The 17415-nt window shown below is 34.4% G+C and overlaps 2 protein-coding genes across 3 annotated transcripts; one reads left to right on the forward strand and one right to left on the reverse strand.

The window, feature by feature from the left end:
* Nucleotides 1-27: 27 nt before the first annotated feature.
* On the forward strand, nt 28-3792 carry LOC110616667. Its single transcript, XM_021759110.2, has 2 exons — nt 28-928; nt 3568-3792. Exon 1 carries the CDS (start codon nt 193-195, stop codon nt 925-927), a length of 735 nt encoding a protein of 244 aa, XP_021614802.1. The 5' UTR covers nt 28-192; the 3' UTR covers nt 928; nt 3568-3792.
* Nucleotides 3793-4571: 779 nt separating this feature from the next.
* On the reverse strand, nt 4572-15547 carry LOC110616666 (phenylalanine--tRNA ligase beta subunit, cytoplasmic). Of its 2 annotated transcripts, none has more exons than XM_021759108.2 (21): nt 15319-15547; nt 14166-14304; nt 13975-14030; nt 13741-13838; nt 13418-13547; nt 13210-13325; nt 13048-13114; nt 11006-11047; nt 10119-10160; nt 9878-9957; nt 9379-9505; nt 9124-9291; nt 7627-7755; nt 7434-7535; nt 7178-7312; nt 6350-6424; nt 6006-6113; nt 5381-5476; nt 5216-5299; nt 4940-5028; nt 4572-4813 (listed from the first exon to the last, which is right to left on the reverse strand). In XM_021759108.2, exons 2-20 carry the CDS (start codon nt 14221-14223, stop codon nt 4960-4962), a joined length of 1782 nt encoding a protein of 593 aa, XP_021614800.1. In that variant the 5' UTR covers nt 14224-14304; nt 15319-15547; the 3' UTR covers nt 4572-4813; nt 4940-4959. The 2 variants fall into 2 exon arrangements, with proteins under 2 accessions (XP_021614800.1, XP_021614801.1); XM_021759109.2 differs by having other exon boundaries at nt 15313-15547.
* Between the last annotated feature and the right edge of the window lie 1868 nt (nt 15548-17415).

Below are 17415 nucleotides of genomic sequence, written 5' to 3' on the forward strand. Positions count from 1 at the left end.
ACCCTAATCCCTTCATTACCTTTTCTCACCCAATTCACCAATGGCAGGAAGTCCAAACACTGGAATCGCTCGCTTTCTTTTTCGCCAAACAGAATCACAAATACTCCCAATTCCTCAGATGATAGTAAACCTCTAAGCGATCCCAACGAGCAGCGGAATAGAGAAAACAGAAGAAGAAGAGGAAGAACCACAATGTTTCGAATCACAAGAGCTAGACCTCTGTCGCCACTGGCTCACCAATTCCTTCAACGATGTTCTGTTAGCGGAACAGCCAAAGGCAAGGGCAAAATAAAAGATGGTCAGCCCAAGAAACGCAACAAAATCTCAGCTAAGAAAGGCTCCAAAGGTCAAGATCCTTCTAAATCACCTTCATTCTCGCGTCAGGACGCCGAGAAGTACCGGTTATACGAGGAATGCATCAATGCCCCTACTCCAGTTCGTTTCCTCAAGCCCAAAGAACGAGCCCGTGAAGCCGAGCGCGAGAAGTTGGGGCTTGAAAGCCATGAGAGGCGGCGAGAGAAAGAAATTCTCAAGAAAGGAGGGAGGCAAGCCATGGGGATCCCTGATGAGCCAATGATGATGGGTACTCCTGGATTCGACCTTATAGCTCTTGGATTGGTGGATGTGGATAAGATACCCAAGTATGAGCTCACTGAGGAGGATGGGAAGAGATTGGCCAAGGAGTATAGCAGAGTTTTGATGAGGAAGCACAGGGCCAGACAAGCAGCTGAGTCGACCCTCTTAAGGTTGAAGAAGGAGGCAATTGAAGCATTGCCAGAGAATTTGAAGCAGGCTGCTTTAATTCCAGATTTGACGCCGTTTCCAGTGAATAGATTCATGGCGACCTTGACTCCTCCAATTGAAGGTTACATTGAGAAGGTTAAGGAGGCGGCGAGGCGGAGTTCAGGGAAGGAGAAGATTAGATAATGTGAGTAGAGGATTGGACTGCTCCATGTTTTTTATTTGGTTTAATTGATTGTTTATTAATTGTTTTCCTAAATTTGGTTCTCTGCGTATCAGTAGCTGGATTAAGTCTAGAACAAGTGGTTGCTGTTTAAGTTCTTGCTAGTTCATTTGAGATTTTGGCACTGCTAACTATTCTCCCAGAATGGTAATTTTTATTTTTTATTATCATCTGAACACAATTCCTCATTTTGTATATTTACGTGATGATATTAGGATTTGGGAGGTCTCTTTGGATTTTTTTTTTTTCTCACCAACATTGATGCTTGAATTCTAGCAAATATATCAAACATTGATTAGATATTATTAGGCTCATAAATTCACCGTATCTGTTGGAATTGCAATGTCTGACTGCAACGAGTTGCATTATTAAGCAAAGTACAAATTTTCTTCCCATTTCAAGGTTAAGCTGGGAAACATCTACCTCTCAGAATAGGTATTATAGAATCTTTTTTTCCCTCTAAAATTCAGTAATCTGTTATGATGTTAGCTGAACAGAAAGGATATATTATCCTTTATTCGGAATTGACAAATCTTAGTCTGTCACTTTTTGGAAACAGATAAGTAGAATGTTGTCAGTGGACTTGGAGAGTATGATTGAATAAATAACACAGGCATAGTTAATGATGATTTAACTAAGCCATTCCATAGTTTTGATTGTAGTTATTTTTGGTTGAACATATGAACTGTGAGTTTTATTTTCTGCAATCAGTTGATTCATCTGATTATCTTTTTTACCAAATGATTTATTTCTGAATCTGATAATATGCATAGTGGAAGACAAAAGAAAGATGGAAAAGTTTGGATGGGGAGAGGGAAAGTAGAGCATAGAAACTAATTTTCCATGATTTGGTATTGTAGAAAAATTACAAGAAAACATACATGAAGAATTAGTTACTTGGTTGGCATAGTTATTAAAGGCTCAAAATGCATTAAATCACAAGTGATTTTGGAGTCTAGACGCAAGGCTCTCACCTGAGTAACATGAGGTGCAAAAAAAAAATTGTTAAAAAAATCAGTAAAAAAAAAATCTTATAACATATGAAATTACTACTCAACCTTCAGAACAAAATTAAAGAAACTAATGCTATCTAAAAAAATCTTTAAAAAAAATTAACAATTCCCATGACATATTTATTAAAATAAACCAATTAATCAATTTGGAAAAATTGAACATTCAAATATGTGACATGTCAAAGTAAACGAATAACCACTTTGCTACTCAAAATAAAAGTTTAACCACTTTGCAAAAGAAAATGAACATACACTGGGAATTTTTTGAAAAGTACGAAAAAGACATGGTTATAAATTCAAAGAAAAAACAGAACAGAAATGCAAAAATAGGGCTAGAAGTTCCCAAAGAAAAGAGCAGACAGGTGTCAGAAATTTAGAAAATAAAATAGAGCATAACAGTGAATGAAGACGTAGCAATAGCAGATGAGAGAGAAATAAAAGAAATGCAAAGATGGCAGACAGGGCTGAGATTTAAGGTGTGTGAACACTAGAAATTGAAAGATTAACTATAGGCGTCTTCATGAGTGGCAGTTTCGACACAATTTCAAATATGGAGATGAAAATCCAGTTGTTCTCCAGCACGTCAATATCAAATTCTAATAGATCATGACATTCCAAGTCTGTTAGTGGTAGCCTTTAGTCATGAGAAGACTTGAAAGTAGTGAAGGTTTATGAGGCATGCTTTTTCCGGCCTCACGCCTCTGCCTGTAGGCATGCACCCATAGTTCTTAAAGGTGCATGCACGCATAGTTATTGAAGGTGTGTCTTTGGCTTTAGGTTCAGCAGGCTCCAACTCTAACACTTCTATGCGAGAGGCAAGTTACATTCACTAGTCACTCAGCTGTGAGCTTAGGCTTGTGCCTTGTTGCAAGCACAAGGCTCTTGAATGGCATGCTTTCTTTATTAATGCTTTTATATATTAGTAATTTTGATAAATATGGTTGAATTTTATTCAATTTTCATTTTTTATTATATATTTTGTTAAGTCTTACCTTAGTCAAGCACACACTTGTGCTTCACACCTGGGTCCCAGAAAAGGCCATACCTTCATAGACCTTGCACCTTTAACAACTGTATATGTGCCTCAGTGATGTTACTCGTCTTTGAGTTTCAGAGGCATAGACCTTTCATATGAAGCAATCCTTTTACAGCACTCTTGAGTGGCTGGCCTCACGTTCTCTTGACCTCCAAAAACATATTAGGAGCAAAATATAGGAAAGTATAAGACGAAGAGGAAGTACAATTGAGATTGGATTTACAAGTCTACCTCTTCTCATGACAATATTGATATTCCATGTAAGCTCATAATGGTATACTGCTGAAATAAATTTTGTTTCCTTTGACTTCCTCCCTGCCAAACATATGAAAGAAAATTATATTATTCCCTCCCTTTTCTATCCTTGTATACCGGCCAAGGTATCTTGCTTTACAGATATACTTGTGACAAGCAAGAATGATGGTCTGTGTTTCTGTTTTGTTGTTCTTTTGTGCCCTTTGTTATAAGCTATTGAATTATGTTTTCTGCGAATAGATAACCCAAACACTAGCATGAAAAGTAAATAATATATTCGGGATTATATTTTTCTGCAGGTGGAGCTGTCCAACAAGCGATCGTATTTTGTGTGGAAAAATGGTTGTATTTCAAAGCCGGAAGGCTTCTTTTGCAGTTTCACAAAAGCATTGAAGCATTAAAGACCAAATGCAATAATCATGTAAAAAACTATAACTCTAGTTCTTTCAGTACTTGACAACTTTGAATTTCGTTGGCTTTCGCTTATCATCAATGCCGCGGTGACACAAATGATTCTGCTGAAACTAGGGAATTCGAGTTTACTTGTATATCTAAATTTTTAAACCCCACATTTTAACTATCTTGGGGCTCACTGGTAGTGGCGTTGGCAAAGCCTGGCACTATTTGGGAAGACCTTGTGGTAATCTCTTATTTAACTGGCAGGGTAATGTGAAAGAGAGGGAGAGAGAGGGTTGGTTTGACCGTAAATTTTGTGGCGTTTTGTGGTAATTTGAATCCCACCATGAATTTATACTCTGGATTCATATGAACCCAATCTAAATAAATTATTTATTGCCCATGGCAGTATAACATTATACATTAGAGTCGGGGATTCCATTCCTTGAGGCCTGACTATCCAAAGTTAGTTCTAGTTCCGATGGGTTTGGTTTATCTGGTAATTTTAAAATTAAATAAATAAATTTCACAAGAAAAAAAAATCAACATTTAAACCACTCGAAGATTGGGAGGGTAACTTCAAGTTTAGCCCTTGGTGTATTGATCACAACCCAGTTTTAAGCTCATGATCTATTTGACCTTCCCTACTGTAGGAGGTTCTCCAGAATTAAGATTGCAATGCTACGTTGTGCCATGCAAATAGAAGCACAGTTTTACAGTAGCCGTTTGACCTTCGAGTGTCGACCATCTCTCCTACCCCTATAAACTCCTACCTCTTTTTATAGATTAAGCTCTGATACCAACTCATCAAATTTTAGAAATCAGTTACCCAAAACTTGACAAAGCAAATATCTAAAACAATTCTGATAGTTAACAAGAATAAATTATTGAAAAAGAAGAAAAAAAATTGAGAAGCCACAATGAAATAGCGTGTCATTTATAGTTCTCATGATGCATGTTACATTGCTAGAATCATTCAACACAAAAATGAAAGTGCAGTCAGTTAACATAGTATAAACTTGTGAAAGAGGAAAAAAGGTCTTCTGCCTATGCTGGCTAAGGAATTCTCGCTTGCAGATGTTGGACTGCAAAAATTACTTCTCCAGGCAAACATGTATACGAGCAGGGTGGTACTAAATGCCAATAGACCTGCACGTTCAATAAGTCTACACACTTTAACCTCAGACCAAGCGACCGTGTAAGAGAGAATTTTTTTTCTTTTATTTTTCCCTATGATCAGAAAATGGAAAGAAACAAGAACAGCTTAAAACTCACATTTCGTCACAGAATGACCCCTACAAGAAAGATTGGATGTCCAGTTCCAAGAAGGAGCATGGGTCAGGAACATCAAAGTTGCTTAAAACCTGAGAGGAAATTGGAGTTGAATGTTAACCATACAAATCCTATAAGCCCGTAATAAACCATAGCATATATATTTAATTTGGAAAAGAAAGAGAATCTCCTTATTGGAAAAGCAAATATAAGAGAAACAGTAACAAAGAGGTCCAAGGAATATATCTTTTGCAGTAGCAAGCTTGATTTATGTTATACCTCGGGGTGCACAATACCAAAAATGCCAATGCGCTTCCCCTTGTAAATTATGCTTGCCTGTCTACCCTGAAGAAATTCAGGTGCCTTGATTGAAAACAAAGGCTGTAAGTACCTCATAAAAACAGAACTCCAGAAATTACATTAAAGAAACTCTTAAACACTTACATCAGAACACTGAATGTAATACCCAGAATTATCACCAACTGGTACGAAAGGAGTCCCCATCACTTCCATGACTCTGTCCACCAAGGAATGAATTAACTACAAAAATAGAAAGTTTAAAATGTCAATACTTCATCTTGAGCAAGTCCCCACAAAATTATAAAGGGGGGAAAACAAGCATATGACAAACAAATTTTCAGAACTCTTACACATGTATCTATAGTAAAATAACAGTCCTGTTACTAGTAGGATTAGGAATCCTTAAAAAGCAACCCTAATCAAATGCTAAAAAGAATCCTCAATACAACAAATTAGAAGAATAATAATAGACCTAATAAAATCATTAAATAATAAATTCTAAATCTAAAAAAATTGTTGAACTTCATGACTTTTACATATGACTATGATTCCTAAGTTTAATCCTCTTCCAGTATACCTAAAACAAATGCTTCTTCCCCATACATTATTTAACACTTCCAGAGATTCTGAAAGATAATTAATAATGCATCAGTATTATTGATAAGTGATGAATGTGATTAGCGATATTATGCCCAAATTGAGAACGACTTGTTCCTAGTGTTCTTAATTTTCCCCCCTTGGAAAATCCTTGTAAGCAAGGAAATTTTACCTCAAATCCTGAGTTAGTGCCACAATATAGAGCTGCAAGTAGGCGACGGTTTGCTGCACCAACATCTTTGCTCTCATCCAGATGTACTACATCACCCACTTCAAAAATCTAGGGCCAATTTCAGAATCCAGGGAAATCGTTATTCTTTCAAGGGAGGGAACCTCCCTACCATATAGTAGGTGGCTCTAAATATTAGTCCAGCCTATCAGGAAATTATCGTACTTCACTAATATTAAGGATGGTCCAATACTAGCAGAAATATTTGCAACTTCATTTTCCCCATGTCGAAGATGTACACAAATCTGTGAAACAATGAAGTCTATCAGAGAATGAGAAATAAATACCTTTATTGGCTTTGGATGATCCTTATTATGTCCAACAATTTTCAAAGCACCAGGCATAAGGCTGGTTCGGACAGCCTGCAAACGAGGTGGAAAACTGAATTAGTATGACTATGAACCTAAGGGAGATATTAAAATGGTATGTGCAGCTTTAACATTATAAAATCAGAAAACAAAGGTTGAAAGGACAGCTGGTCCAAGATATAATTTTATGACTGTTTATTGAAGTAGTGATACACTCTAGTTTATAATATATGACTGTTTATTGCAGAAGTAATAGTAATAGGCTAAATATATACTTGCATCCCAATTATATGTGACTAATCCTCTAAACACTTGAACAAAAATAATAGCCTATTAAACAACTAAAGTCACAAATATCCTTACAACTAAACACAAAACAGCGATCTCTTGCCAAAAAAGTCAGAAAGTCCCTTTATTGATGATTATACTCTAAATTTTGTCAACTATGGCCAAGCATATCATCCTATAAAATATCTTGCATACATCTTTGAAGGGTACACAAGTAAAAATCTATGAAAGAAGAGTTCAGGAACAAACCCTGTGATCTGGAAGAAAATATTTCAGAGGATATTGCTAATTACTTTTTCTTCACAAGTTTTAGTTCAAATCATTTGTATCAGAGTAACAGAACAAAAGGAATGCCGCATGAAGTATCACTTGACAAATAATAGAAGTACACTCCACAAATATTATAGAGGCTTTAACACTCCAGTAGAGCATATCTAGCTTGTAACCTCTCAGTGCCCTTCAACACTATATCTTGCTCATCATCAAAAACCCTGGAAAAAAGTAATAGGGCATGCTAACCTCAAAGTCAGATGAACGAGGATTTCCAACAATCACAGCAGTTGATCCATCATCTTTTTTATTTAACATGGAAAAATTCTCCCGATAAGAGCATAAAATCCATGTCAAAACCTCAGTAAACCCATTCATTGCAACCTAAAGAGAAACCCTAGAAAAGTCAATCAAATGAACAGTAACTCCTGCCAAAAATTAAAGCAGCAGAGAGAATGCAGTATAGAGACAGAGATAGGCAGGGAGATAATTATCTTTCCAGTACCTCCACTCTAATTAGATCCTCAAGCTGATTCAATGCTAATGGCTTCAATGATGGTAGCCTTCTCTTTGGAATACTGTTATACCCATAAGCAATTGCTACATCCTTGAAATGAAAATAGCTTATTATTAGCAGCATGAAATGCAACCAGCGTTTTGTGGTGCAGAAGATGATGGATAACTGCAGCCATTATTACCTCCATAACATCACATGGGTGAAGAACATCACTTCTAGTTGGAGGAACAGTTACATTGATATTACATTGATCAGCACCTAATACAGACTGCTCAGCTTTCAATTGCATCCGATTTAACAGACTTGTGACCTAAATGGCAAAGAAAGAAAACACAATTCACAATCCCAACGGTCATTATAAATCTCAGTATGTGTATGGAACAGAGAAAAGGAGAATGTCAAGCATTAGAATGTCATAATACATACAAAAAGAGCTAAAATAAATGCCTAAAAAGAGAGCAAGCAAGGTCTTAATATTCATAATAAAGATATTATTTAATAAAAATTATGAAAGTTAACAATCTTTGCTCACTACTTCAGTTGTAAGGGCTATTGCAGAAACAGACTTCAAGGATGGAAAATAGCCAACTTAGCTAACACTCAAAAAGAGATTCAGATTTTCCATTTGAGGAAGGGCCTCCTCGAATTCAATTGGCCATGGATGCCAATTGTCTAATTAACATATTTGGTATGCCCATCCTCCCAGCTGTTTTAAACCATCTCTTGTGAGGTGTTTTCAATATAACTATTCAAGAGAGAGAGGAGAGGAAAAAAACTGAAGCAGAGGAGTGAAAGGAGGAACTAAGAGGACCAGAAACAAAGTGGGAGAGAGACGTGCATTCTGGAGATTGAAAATTTACTGGCCAACAACTCTGTTTGTGGTGGTCTAGCAAGATTCTGATGACTATCAGCAATGACTCAAGTGTGCCTTTGATAACATGAAATGACGCTACATGCTTAAATACGCTCCCAATTGCAACAATAAACAAGCACAAAAATAAAATATAGTAGGGTACTCACTGCTGAATTATTACATCATATAAGAAACATGATCATTAAACCAAAAAAGAGTTATTAGATTCTTTTTTAAGTACAAACAGGTAACCAGAAAATTTGAGTTTAGGGCAATGGCTTTTTGAATTCATATCCACAGTGAATAAGAAAAGAAAGGAAATCAATCTTTTATCATTCAGCACAGCTCAACAAGACCATAATAACAACTATTCAAATCCTTGCATGAACTCTTATAACTGCTAAAGCAACATTTATTTGCTATTTCAAAGTTTTATCAGAACGCCACTGCACAAATCTTTTATACCATGATAAAATCACCAACCTTGATACTCAAAACTTCCAAATGTATAATCTGTGCAAGGAAATCAAAACACGAAGCATTTTCTAGTGCAACTTGCATTGGAAGTTTTCAAGTATATTTGGATGATCTGGAGGACATTTGCTTCAAAATAGAGCATTCTTACTCTCATAATCGCTTTGTATAGAACTGATACTGAAGCCCAGTTATGATCAGAAGCATTACTAAGTGAATGTTCCAGCATATAGTTAATCAATGATAATGCATATAGCACATTTGACGCTTTAATTACATCTAAATGCAGGGCAGCACATACTACTGCTAAATCAAGAAGTAAGAAGCACAGAAATGAAAGGAGTTCAATACCTCATCAGCCTTTAAAGAAACTCCAATCGAGCCAGTAATATATGATAGAGGAACCTCCATATTATAGGCAGATAAGTCGGGATAGATATATGACTTTCCATCAGAATATATCACTTCAACTGGTTCCACCTCAAATTTCTTTTTACAATATGCTGAAAAGGTTGTTACCTAAGAAAACAGCATTTACCAAAAAAACCAACAAGTGAACACTACAAACTAGCAAGCAAAAGAAACGAGAATGCTTATGTTTTTTACCATTGTGTTTAAAACAATCTTAGCCTTCGTAAGGTCAGTGGCAGTACATTCAATGAAAACATTCTTTGTCTTCAAAGTGATAGCTGAATGTGCACCATTAATAATTGGTGGCAGAGATAGGACAGTTCTGCAGAAATGAATGCAAGTTATTTTTAAAAATGCGGAACCTCTTCAACCAAAAAAATTCAATTGTCATGACCCTGTACTTTAATAAAGAACATTGCATTCCATACTTTTAACATGAAGATGGAACTTCTTAACGCATTATTGGCACACATCATACTAATAGAAATCAGAAACAGTAAAAAAATGATGGCTATGGTCACAGCTACTATGCTTTTTTTTTTCCTTCAAGAGAAAAACACCATGCATGCAATACGGCACAATTTTCTACCTTTTTGCTTGGGAGCACATCCATGCTAATATCAATGGTGAGGTAAAAGAAATCAAACACCTTTACAGCAAACAGACAATAAATCAAATCCCAATGTGCCCATACCTGTTACTGTCATATATGACAGGGAACAACGGTGACTTCTCAATTATATGCAAAAATTTCTTCAGCTTCAAATCATTCTCCTGTGATCGCAAGATATTCAATGTTACAAATGTGTGTCAATTCAATAATCCTGTCCGCCAAAATCTCGATCTTTATATGGGGGTAAAAATAAATTCAACATTAGAATTTTACAAAAGCACACTCATGAGCAAAGAAATGCAGATGCTTGGGGTCAACTCACCCTGTAAAACTCCATCAGCTCATCAGCTCTGTATTTTTTGACCTAAACAACAACCAAAATCAAAATTAAGCCTCCATTTAATTGTGAGAACTAGCTCGTACTTGAAAAACATTTTCCGCAGAAAAAGTTTTTGGCGGAAAATATTTTCCAACAAAATTACTTAATTTCCATTACTTAGTTTTAATTTCAAAAAATAAAAGATTTGATAACAAATTTATATAGTGGTATTAATAAAATTATCAAAGTGCAGAAAAATGATATCATCTTTTGAAAAAGAAAGTCATTTTCCCTAAAATGACTTAATTTTTCTTCTAACCTAAAAAATATGTTGAGTTAACTAATTTTTTTCTAAGTGATCCAAACATTAGAAAATATGATAATGAAACATTATTTTCTGTTAAACAAATGAAGCATGAGTTATTAAAACATTTCTCTGGCAATAATAAAAGTAAAGCATAAAAGCAGATGACAATAAGAAGCACATGACCATGCAATACTAAAAAGAAGCTCCAATCTGATGACATGAAAATAGGGATAAAAAAAAAAGTTTGCATGGAGATCTTTCACTACAGTCTCATGCATTATCAGCCAGGTACTCTGCTTTTGCTATGCGTCATGTGAACCAAAAAAAGCCATATTTACATATCACGCAGACTACCAGGTATTAGTTACACATAGATTAGGATTAATGAAGTCAAAAACAGGTCATAACAAATTATCAATACTCATAATAACAAGAATGCCAACAGAGACAAAGTGGCTGATCACATCTCTCAAGTCCAAAAGAAAAAAAAAACCTAAAAAGACCAAGTCCCACCACTGATTATAGCAGAAAAGAGTATTTTAGTTCACATAATATGTAAATAAGGACAAATTGAACCCCTTACCTGTTTTAGTGGGATAAAATTTATGTCTTGAGGAGGCAAAGCCTGAAAATGGGCAGATAAAATGGGGTTAACAAGAGAGTAATCTGCCGAACTTCAGTTCTGATAAGATATGAACAATTATTAGAGGAAATAAATTAGAGCACAGAAATTTTTCAAAACATAAATTGTGCCGCTGAATTACCATTAGAAACTCTGCAAATATTTTGCCCACAGAAAGAAAGTGGGGGAAACAGCAGGAGTGAGCACTAAACAGTCCAAACTGAAAAAAGTAACTGAACCAATTTAATTCAGAAATTTAGTTCAGTTTTTTTTTTTCGGAAAATCCTATTCAGTTTGGTTCTAACTTTTAAAAATTTTGGTTTGTTTGGTTTGGTTTGGTTTGGTTTGTAGCAGCTACAGCCCCTTTAGCTGACGTAACCTGCTTATTTATAAAATCAAGGTATTAGGGTTTGAGTCTTAGGTTTCTCTTTCTTTTTCTTCCTGGCATTTATGATTAAAAATCGAATCCCTGCTGTCCATTCAGAAACTCATCTCAGGCATACAATATTTACTATACAATTTTCACTTTCACAAACCCTACCCCATCTCTTCTCTGCCTTTCCTCTCAGCCATGTCTTCCTTACACCCCACCTAGGATTTTATGTTGATGCTCTCTTGGTCTGCCCCTTTCAATTTCTTCTACTCCTTTAATCACCCCCATTTCTTTTTTTTCTTTGATTTATTCCAGCTGCAGCTTGCATGTGCATCCTAAGACTATTTCTGAAATTGTTCATATTCAGCAACTCTCAGGCTCTGTTACCAAACCAAATAAAATTGTTCATCATCTGCTCTCCTGATTCCACTCTGGCATCCTCCCATCCTCCACTTTCTTTACGTTGAAACAAATAAAATCAAAGCCATTTGTTTGAAATTTCCACTATTTTGCAATTTTTTTTCTGAAACTTGTAATATTGATAATACTGTTTTAGCTGATTGTGTTTTTAGTTAATTTGTTTGATGGTATTTTGAGTTAATATGTTTGGTTGGTTTTGAGTTTCTCTGTTTGATAACGATTTTGATCTAACATGTGCAATTTCTTTGGTTTTGATATTGTAACTTAAATGTTTTGGTGGATTTCTTAAATGTTTTGGTGGTTTAATAGATGTTTTGATATTGTAACTCAAATGTTTCAAAGTCTCAGAAGCTATGTTACTTGGACTCGGATACGGGTGTTAAAAATGGGTGCATATCCTTTTGTCTGACTTATCAACTCTCTAAATAGAAAATACGGGGATATGGAAGTTATATAGTAATTATTATCATCTAAATAGATGATAAAACACAACCTAATACACTATCAAAAAGACAACCAGGTAACTATTTTAATCTTAGCACATGCTCTTTATCTTATGAGAAAACAATGCTCTATTAACTATATATGAATATGTCACTCAAATATTCGAATGAATATGTGTTGGACATATTCAATGTCGTATCTCCCATGAAGTGTTGCTAGACACAGGTATGCATGGAAAAATGAAGTCAAAGTATAAAGCTCAGAAGAAATGGGAAAAAAAAAAACAGGAAACACAATACAAACATAATATATAAGAGCATTTTGTTCAAAATAAGCACAAAACGACGGTTTCCTCAAAAGTTCAGTTCAGTTTGTAATATTAATAAATTAGGTTTATTTGGTTTTGACAATATGGTTCATTTTTGAACCAAATCTACAGAATGCTCAGCCCTCGGAAACACACTCATGGTTTTGCAACTTAAACACCACACTTAACACAAAATTGGAAAACAATAAACATCATCACAGCAAAATACTTTTCATTCATAGGAGTAACAATGTGACCATTGAAGGATTTATACAGTCCATTGGCGAATAAAGACTTCACGCCAAGCTAAAGCTTCCCCTTTTTCTCCCAAGGAGAAAAAATCAAAAGCAACATTATATAACTATAGTCCTCCCTCTCCCACATTATATTAAAAAAATTAATGTAATCACATGAAGAGATCATGACAAATAAATAAGAAATGCAAAAGCAAAAGCCCACCTCATAAGTGAAAGGACCTTGTAATGTATCCAAGTCATGAGTCCCGATGGCAACTAATGTTCTTCGCCTGAAACATGAATAAGACATCAAGATTGCAAAAGCAGGGGAAACTACATATATACCTAAGAAAGAGACAGCAAAACATTCAAGTCAAAGTATTACCTGCATATGTTTTGATGAAGCTTATCTTGGAGATCAATGAAGCTGTTGTAACTTGCTTCATCAAATGTAATATCTCTTAAAACAGCACAGACAATGTAGGGACGAATGGATGACGTCTACAACAAGGATAAAATTTAAATAACCATGGAATAAACTGAAATCGAGCATTAGGCCATATTGATTTCTGACTGAGAGAAAAAGAAAATACCTCTGGTTTTACACGCATCTTATGCATTGATTCCTTGCTAATGTTGGCAACAGAATAAGTTGGTGTCTCATCCTGCTTATTAAAGATCCGGAGGGCTTGAGCTAGCCCCTCAAGGCAAAGCAAATCATATCTGAATATATGTGAAACAATATGAATATCGACATTCTTTTCTATTCATGTCATTGAATATGAACATTCAGCATGGAGTATTTTACCACTCATTTATCCACCAAAAAAAAATTTTATTCAAGTTTAGCCCATAAAAGTAACTTGAATACTAAACATCAACACTTATGTCGAGTCCATGTATATGTTTAAAGTACCTGTTAGCAGGAACTTCAATTTTATAAACAATATCTTCATTCTCATTTGCTTTTTCTTCTTCATGCCTCTCTTTTCTACTAATGGCTTCATCAGTTGTCTGATACAATCAAATAATTTTACATTTTCAATCATGCAAATAAAAGACTAGGTTCAAACTATAAAATTCAACTACTTCACATGAAGCTAGGTCTTGAGAAAATCTCAAAAAAAGTAGGGAAAATTAAATTGGTTACCACATCATCAAGCTCAATACCAAAACTGAAGCAAAGTTCCTCAAACTCCTCCTGAGCTACAATTCAACAATCAAACATGAAACCAAATGCAATTCAACCAACAAGAAATGCAGAACAAAAAAAAGCAAGAACAAGTGCTATCATTGACTGCATTTTATGAATTGGGAAGAAAGATCAGAGTTGAAGATTACTGTAAGTTCTTCCCAGATCCGCAAAAAGACGATCTCTCACCACATTCACAGTAGGCATGGTGGCTTCTTGTTGTGGATAGGAATCTAGTGAAATGATGAGACAACAAGCGTCTGCAAAATCCTGGCCTCCCTTTTGGAGCTGAGGGGTTAAAAGTAACTCAGTGGGATTAAGATGTTTCTCTTAAAAAAATATAATAATAATAAATTTACTATTTCATCCCTAATGGATGTCAAAATTAATAAATATGACTCTTTATCTTTAAAACACAATAGTTTAATTTACTTATTTTGACAAAGGGTGAACATTCAGTCAATTCGGTTTAAAACCGAACCAAAAAAACCGAAGACTAAAATTATTAAATTATACAAACCGAACAAAAGCAAAATTGAAAGGAAACCGAATCAAACTGAACCGAAAATTTTCAGTTAATTCAGTTCAGTTGATTAGTAATTTGCAATTTTCCCTTTCAGCCTGAAAGGTCACACATCAGTCATTGCTCCCAGATGCACTCAGTATAGCAGAGCAGCACAGCAAATCTTAGACTTGCATTTAACACAATATTTCATATATTTGAATTCAAATAAATTATATTTCACTATATATAATGATCAACAATCAATTAAATTCAAAAATAAAAAATAAAAGAACAATAAATTAATAAAGTATTGATTCCTTTGCCCCTGACAATTTATGGATGATACTGGTAGGATACCAGCGAAATTTTAAGTAACAGAACCCATCCTAAACGAGTTTAAAAATTAAATTTGACCACCCATATCTGTCCAAAACCCGTTTAACGTTATACATTTACGGTAACGGAACCAGATTAACTCATATTCCCAACAAAAAAGAAAATCAGAAATCACACAAAATCTCACATTTCAACAATATTCAGAAACACATCTCGATCTCACAAAAACAAATCTGAATGAAAGTATTGTTTATTTCAACAATTTTTCAATAATCTCACTAAAAAAACTTTCTATCCATTCACAATAATTTGTATTACAAACAATTCTCAATAAATCTCGCACATGCAACCTATACATCAATGTTAATATTTTCACAAATTTCAGAAACCCACATCAATAGATCTCACAATTCTCAGAAAGCAAACATCTGAAACCTCAATTTCAAAAAACCCATCAAAACCTGCAGAGACGAGGACCGGACGGCAGGACTGGACCAGCGGACGCAGCAACGACGTTGACAGCGTGAAGAGCAGAGGGACGATCGGTGGGGACGCGCGGCTGAACCAGAGGAGAGGCGGAGAGGCCGAAGGGGGAGGAGAGGGGTGGGAAGGGCGACAGTGCTCAGACTCAAGAGTGGAGAGAGATAGGGTTGGGGCTTTGAGGGGTTTTGAGGTTTGGTTTGTTTAGGAAAATAACTTGTGCTTAAAAATTATTTTCATTTCAAATATTTTCTATATAAAATATTTTTTATAAAATAATTTATTTTTTATTATTTTATTTTAAAAAATAAAATGTATTTTTCTTAAAATAATCTATTTTTTATTTTAATTAAAAAAATATTTTTTATCAATTAAATTTTTTGAAAATATAAATACTAAAAAATAAAAAGAAATATTTTTTATAAAACAAACAAAATTTAAAATTTTATTTTTATTATTATTTACAATATTTTTTAAAAAATATATTTTTATTATTTTTATATTTAAACACTTAAAAAAATTAATTAACAAGAAAATGTTTCAAGTAAAAAATCAAGTTTTTTTTAAAATATTTTTATACTTTAAAAATTTTATTAATAATTTTATACATAAATTTATTAATATATTTTATTTTTTAAATTAAAATTAAATAATAAAAAATAAATTATTTTATTAAAAGATCTTTTCTGTAAAAAAAACATTTTTGAAGGGGAGGCTATATGTGTGTTTTGTCTTTTAGGTTTTAATTTTTCTAAAGATAAATAATGTAGTTTTATAGTATTTAAATATTTAATGCAATATGAGTATTAATTTATAACATTATTTAACATTTAATAACATTTAACAGTTAACTACTCGATTTAAATTTTAATAGTTGGATTGTCAACCATTCATTCAAAGCTGACAAAACTTGGTTAAATTTTAAAACAGATAATAACTCAATCAAATGAACAACACAATTTCTGATGTGGAAGATCAGCCTAAACTGCAATCACAGAGCATACTTATTATGCAAATTAAGTTTTTAATTGGTTAGGGTTCCTGCAACCTTAACCTGGAATCCAAGAGTTAAGTCAGAGTGGTATGCAAAGAGAGAGAGAAGAATTGCCGTCAATACGGACTTACACCGTATCAATCATAAAGAAATATAAATACAAATACTTACTTTGTATTACAAATTTTGTATTACAAATACACTGCTACGTCCCAGTTGTAGTAAACTAAGGACTCCTTACAATTTGTATAATCAAAAACTTCTAATTGAAACATAGAGAAAGAGAGAACTTTTTCCAGAGAGAATTTCTGCATGCCCTTACAATGAACTGAATGTCCTTATTTATAGAGCCGGACTCCAAACTCTTCTTCAACTTAATTTTTTGAGGTGTCCGTCGTTTAGTGCTTTAGTGGGTCTGCTGAGTCATTGTGTTGGCCATTTGCCTGCTGAGTCATTGTGTCGGCTATTTGTCTTTTGTCAGTGTCGGCCATTTGTCGTTTGCTTTTCCTTTTGTCTTTGTCGGCCACTTGTCTGCCACTGTTGTTAAGTCATTTGTCGTTTTGCTGAGTCATCTTTGCTGAGTCATCACATTTCAATTTGGGTGAAAAAATCATCATTGTCGTCGGAGAGATCCACTGGTGATGCTGTGGAGCTTCTTGTCTCTTTTAATTCTTCTAATAATTTGTCATATTCTTTTTCTGAAGTGCAGGCAGCCATTTGTGATATTATTTGTTGTTTTCTGGCCAGGAAAGTCTCATGTTTGGTTATAGTGGATGGGCTTGGAATTTTACAGTATTGTGGATATTCTGAAAAGAATTGTTCTATGGCCTTTGGGCCACAGGCCTGCAAATTGGTTTTATTCCACCATTTGGTTTTATATTTACGGACCAGGATTGGTATTTGGAAATTGTCAATGGTCTGGTCTTTTATTTGATACTCTATCATAAGGATTCATGGTATGTGGAAATAATGACAGTAAATTAGCCATTGGGGTGAATAAATAATGGTATCAGGTAATTGGTTTTTGTCAAAGAATTGGTCTTTTGCTAATTTCACTTGGTCAGGGATAATTTCTTCATTTAAG

The sequence above is a fragment of the Manihot esculenta genome, chromosome 6, assembly GCF_001659605.2.
Source record: "Manihot esculenta cultivar AM560-2 chromosome 6, M.esculenta_v8, whole genome shotgun sequence".
In the NCBI taxonomy this organism is placed as follows: Eukaryota; Viridiplantae; Streptophyta; class Magnoliopsida; order Malpighiales; family Euphorbiaceae; genus Manihot; species Manihot esculenta.

Coding starts and splice junctions, on each gene's coding strand:
- LOC110616667 (XM_021759110.2), top strand. CDS start 193: ATGTTTCGAATCACAAGAGCTAGACCTCTGTCGCCACTGGCTCACCAA.
- LOC110616666 (XM_021759108.2), bottom strand. CDS start 14,223: ATGCCTACTGTGAATGTGGTGAGAGATCGTCTTTTTGCGGATCTGGGA. Junction 13,326..13,417: donor AGATGCGTGTAAAACCAGAG/GTATTTTCTTTT, acceptor TCCTTGTTGTAG/ACGTCATCCATTCGTCCCTA. Junction 11,048..13,047: donor AAGGTCCTTTCACTTATGAG/GTGGGCTTTTGC, acceptor GCCCATTTTCAG/GCTTTGCCTCCTCAAGACAT.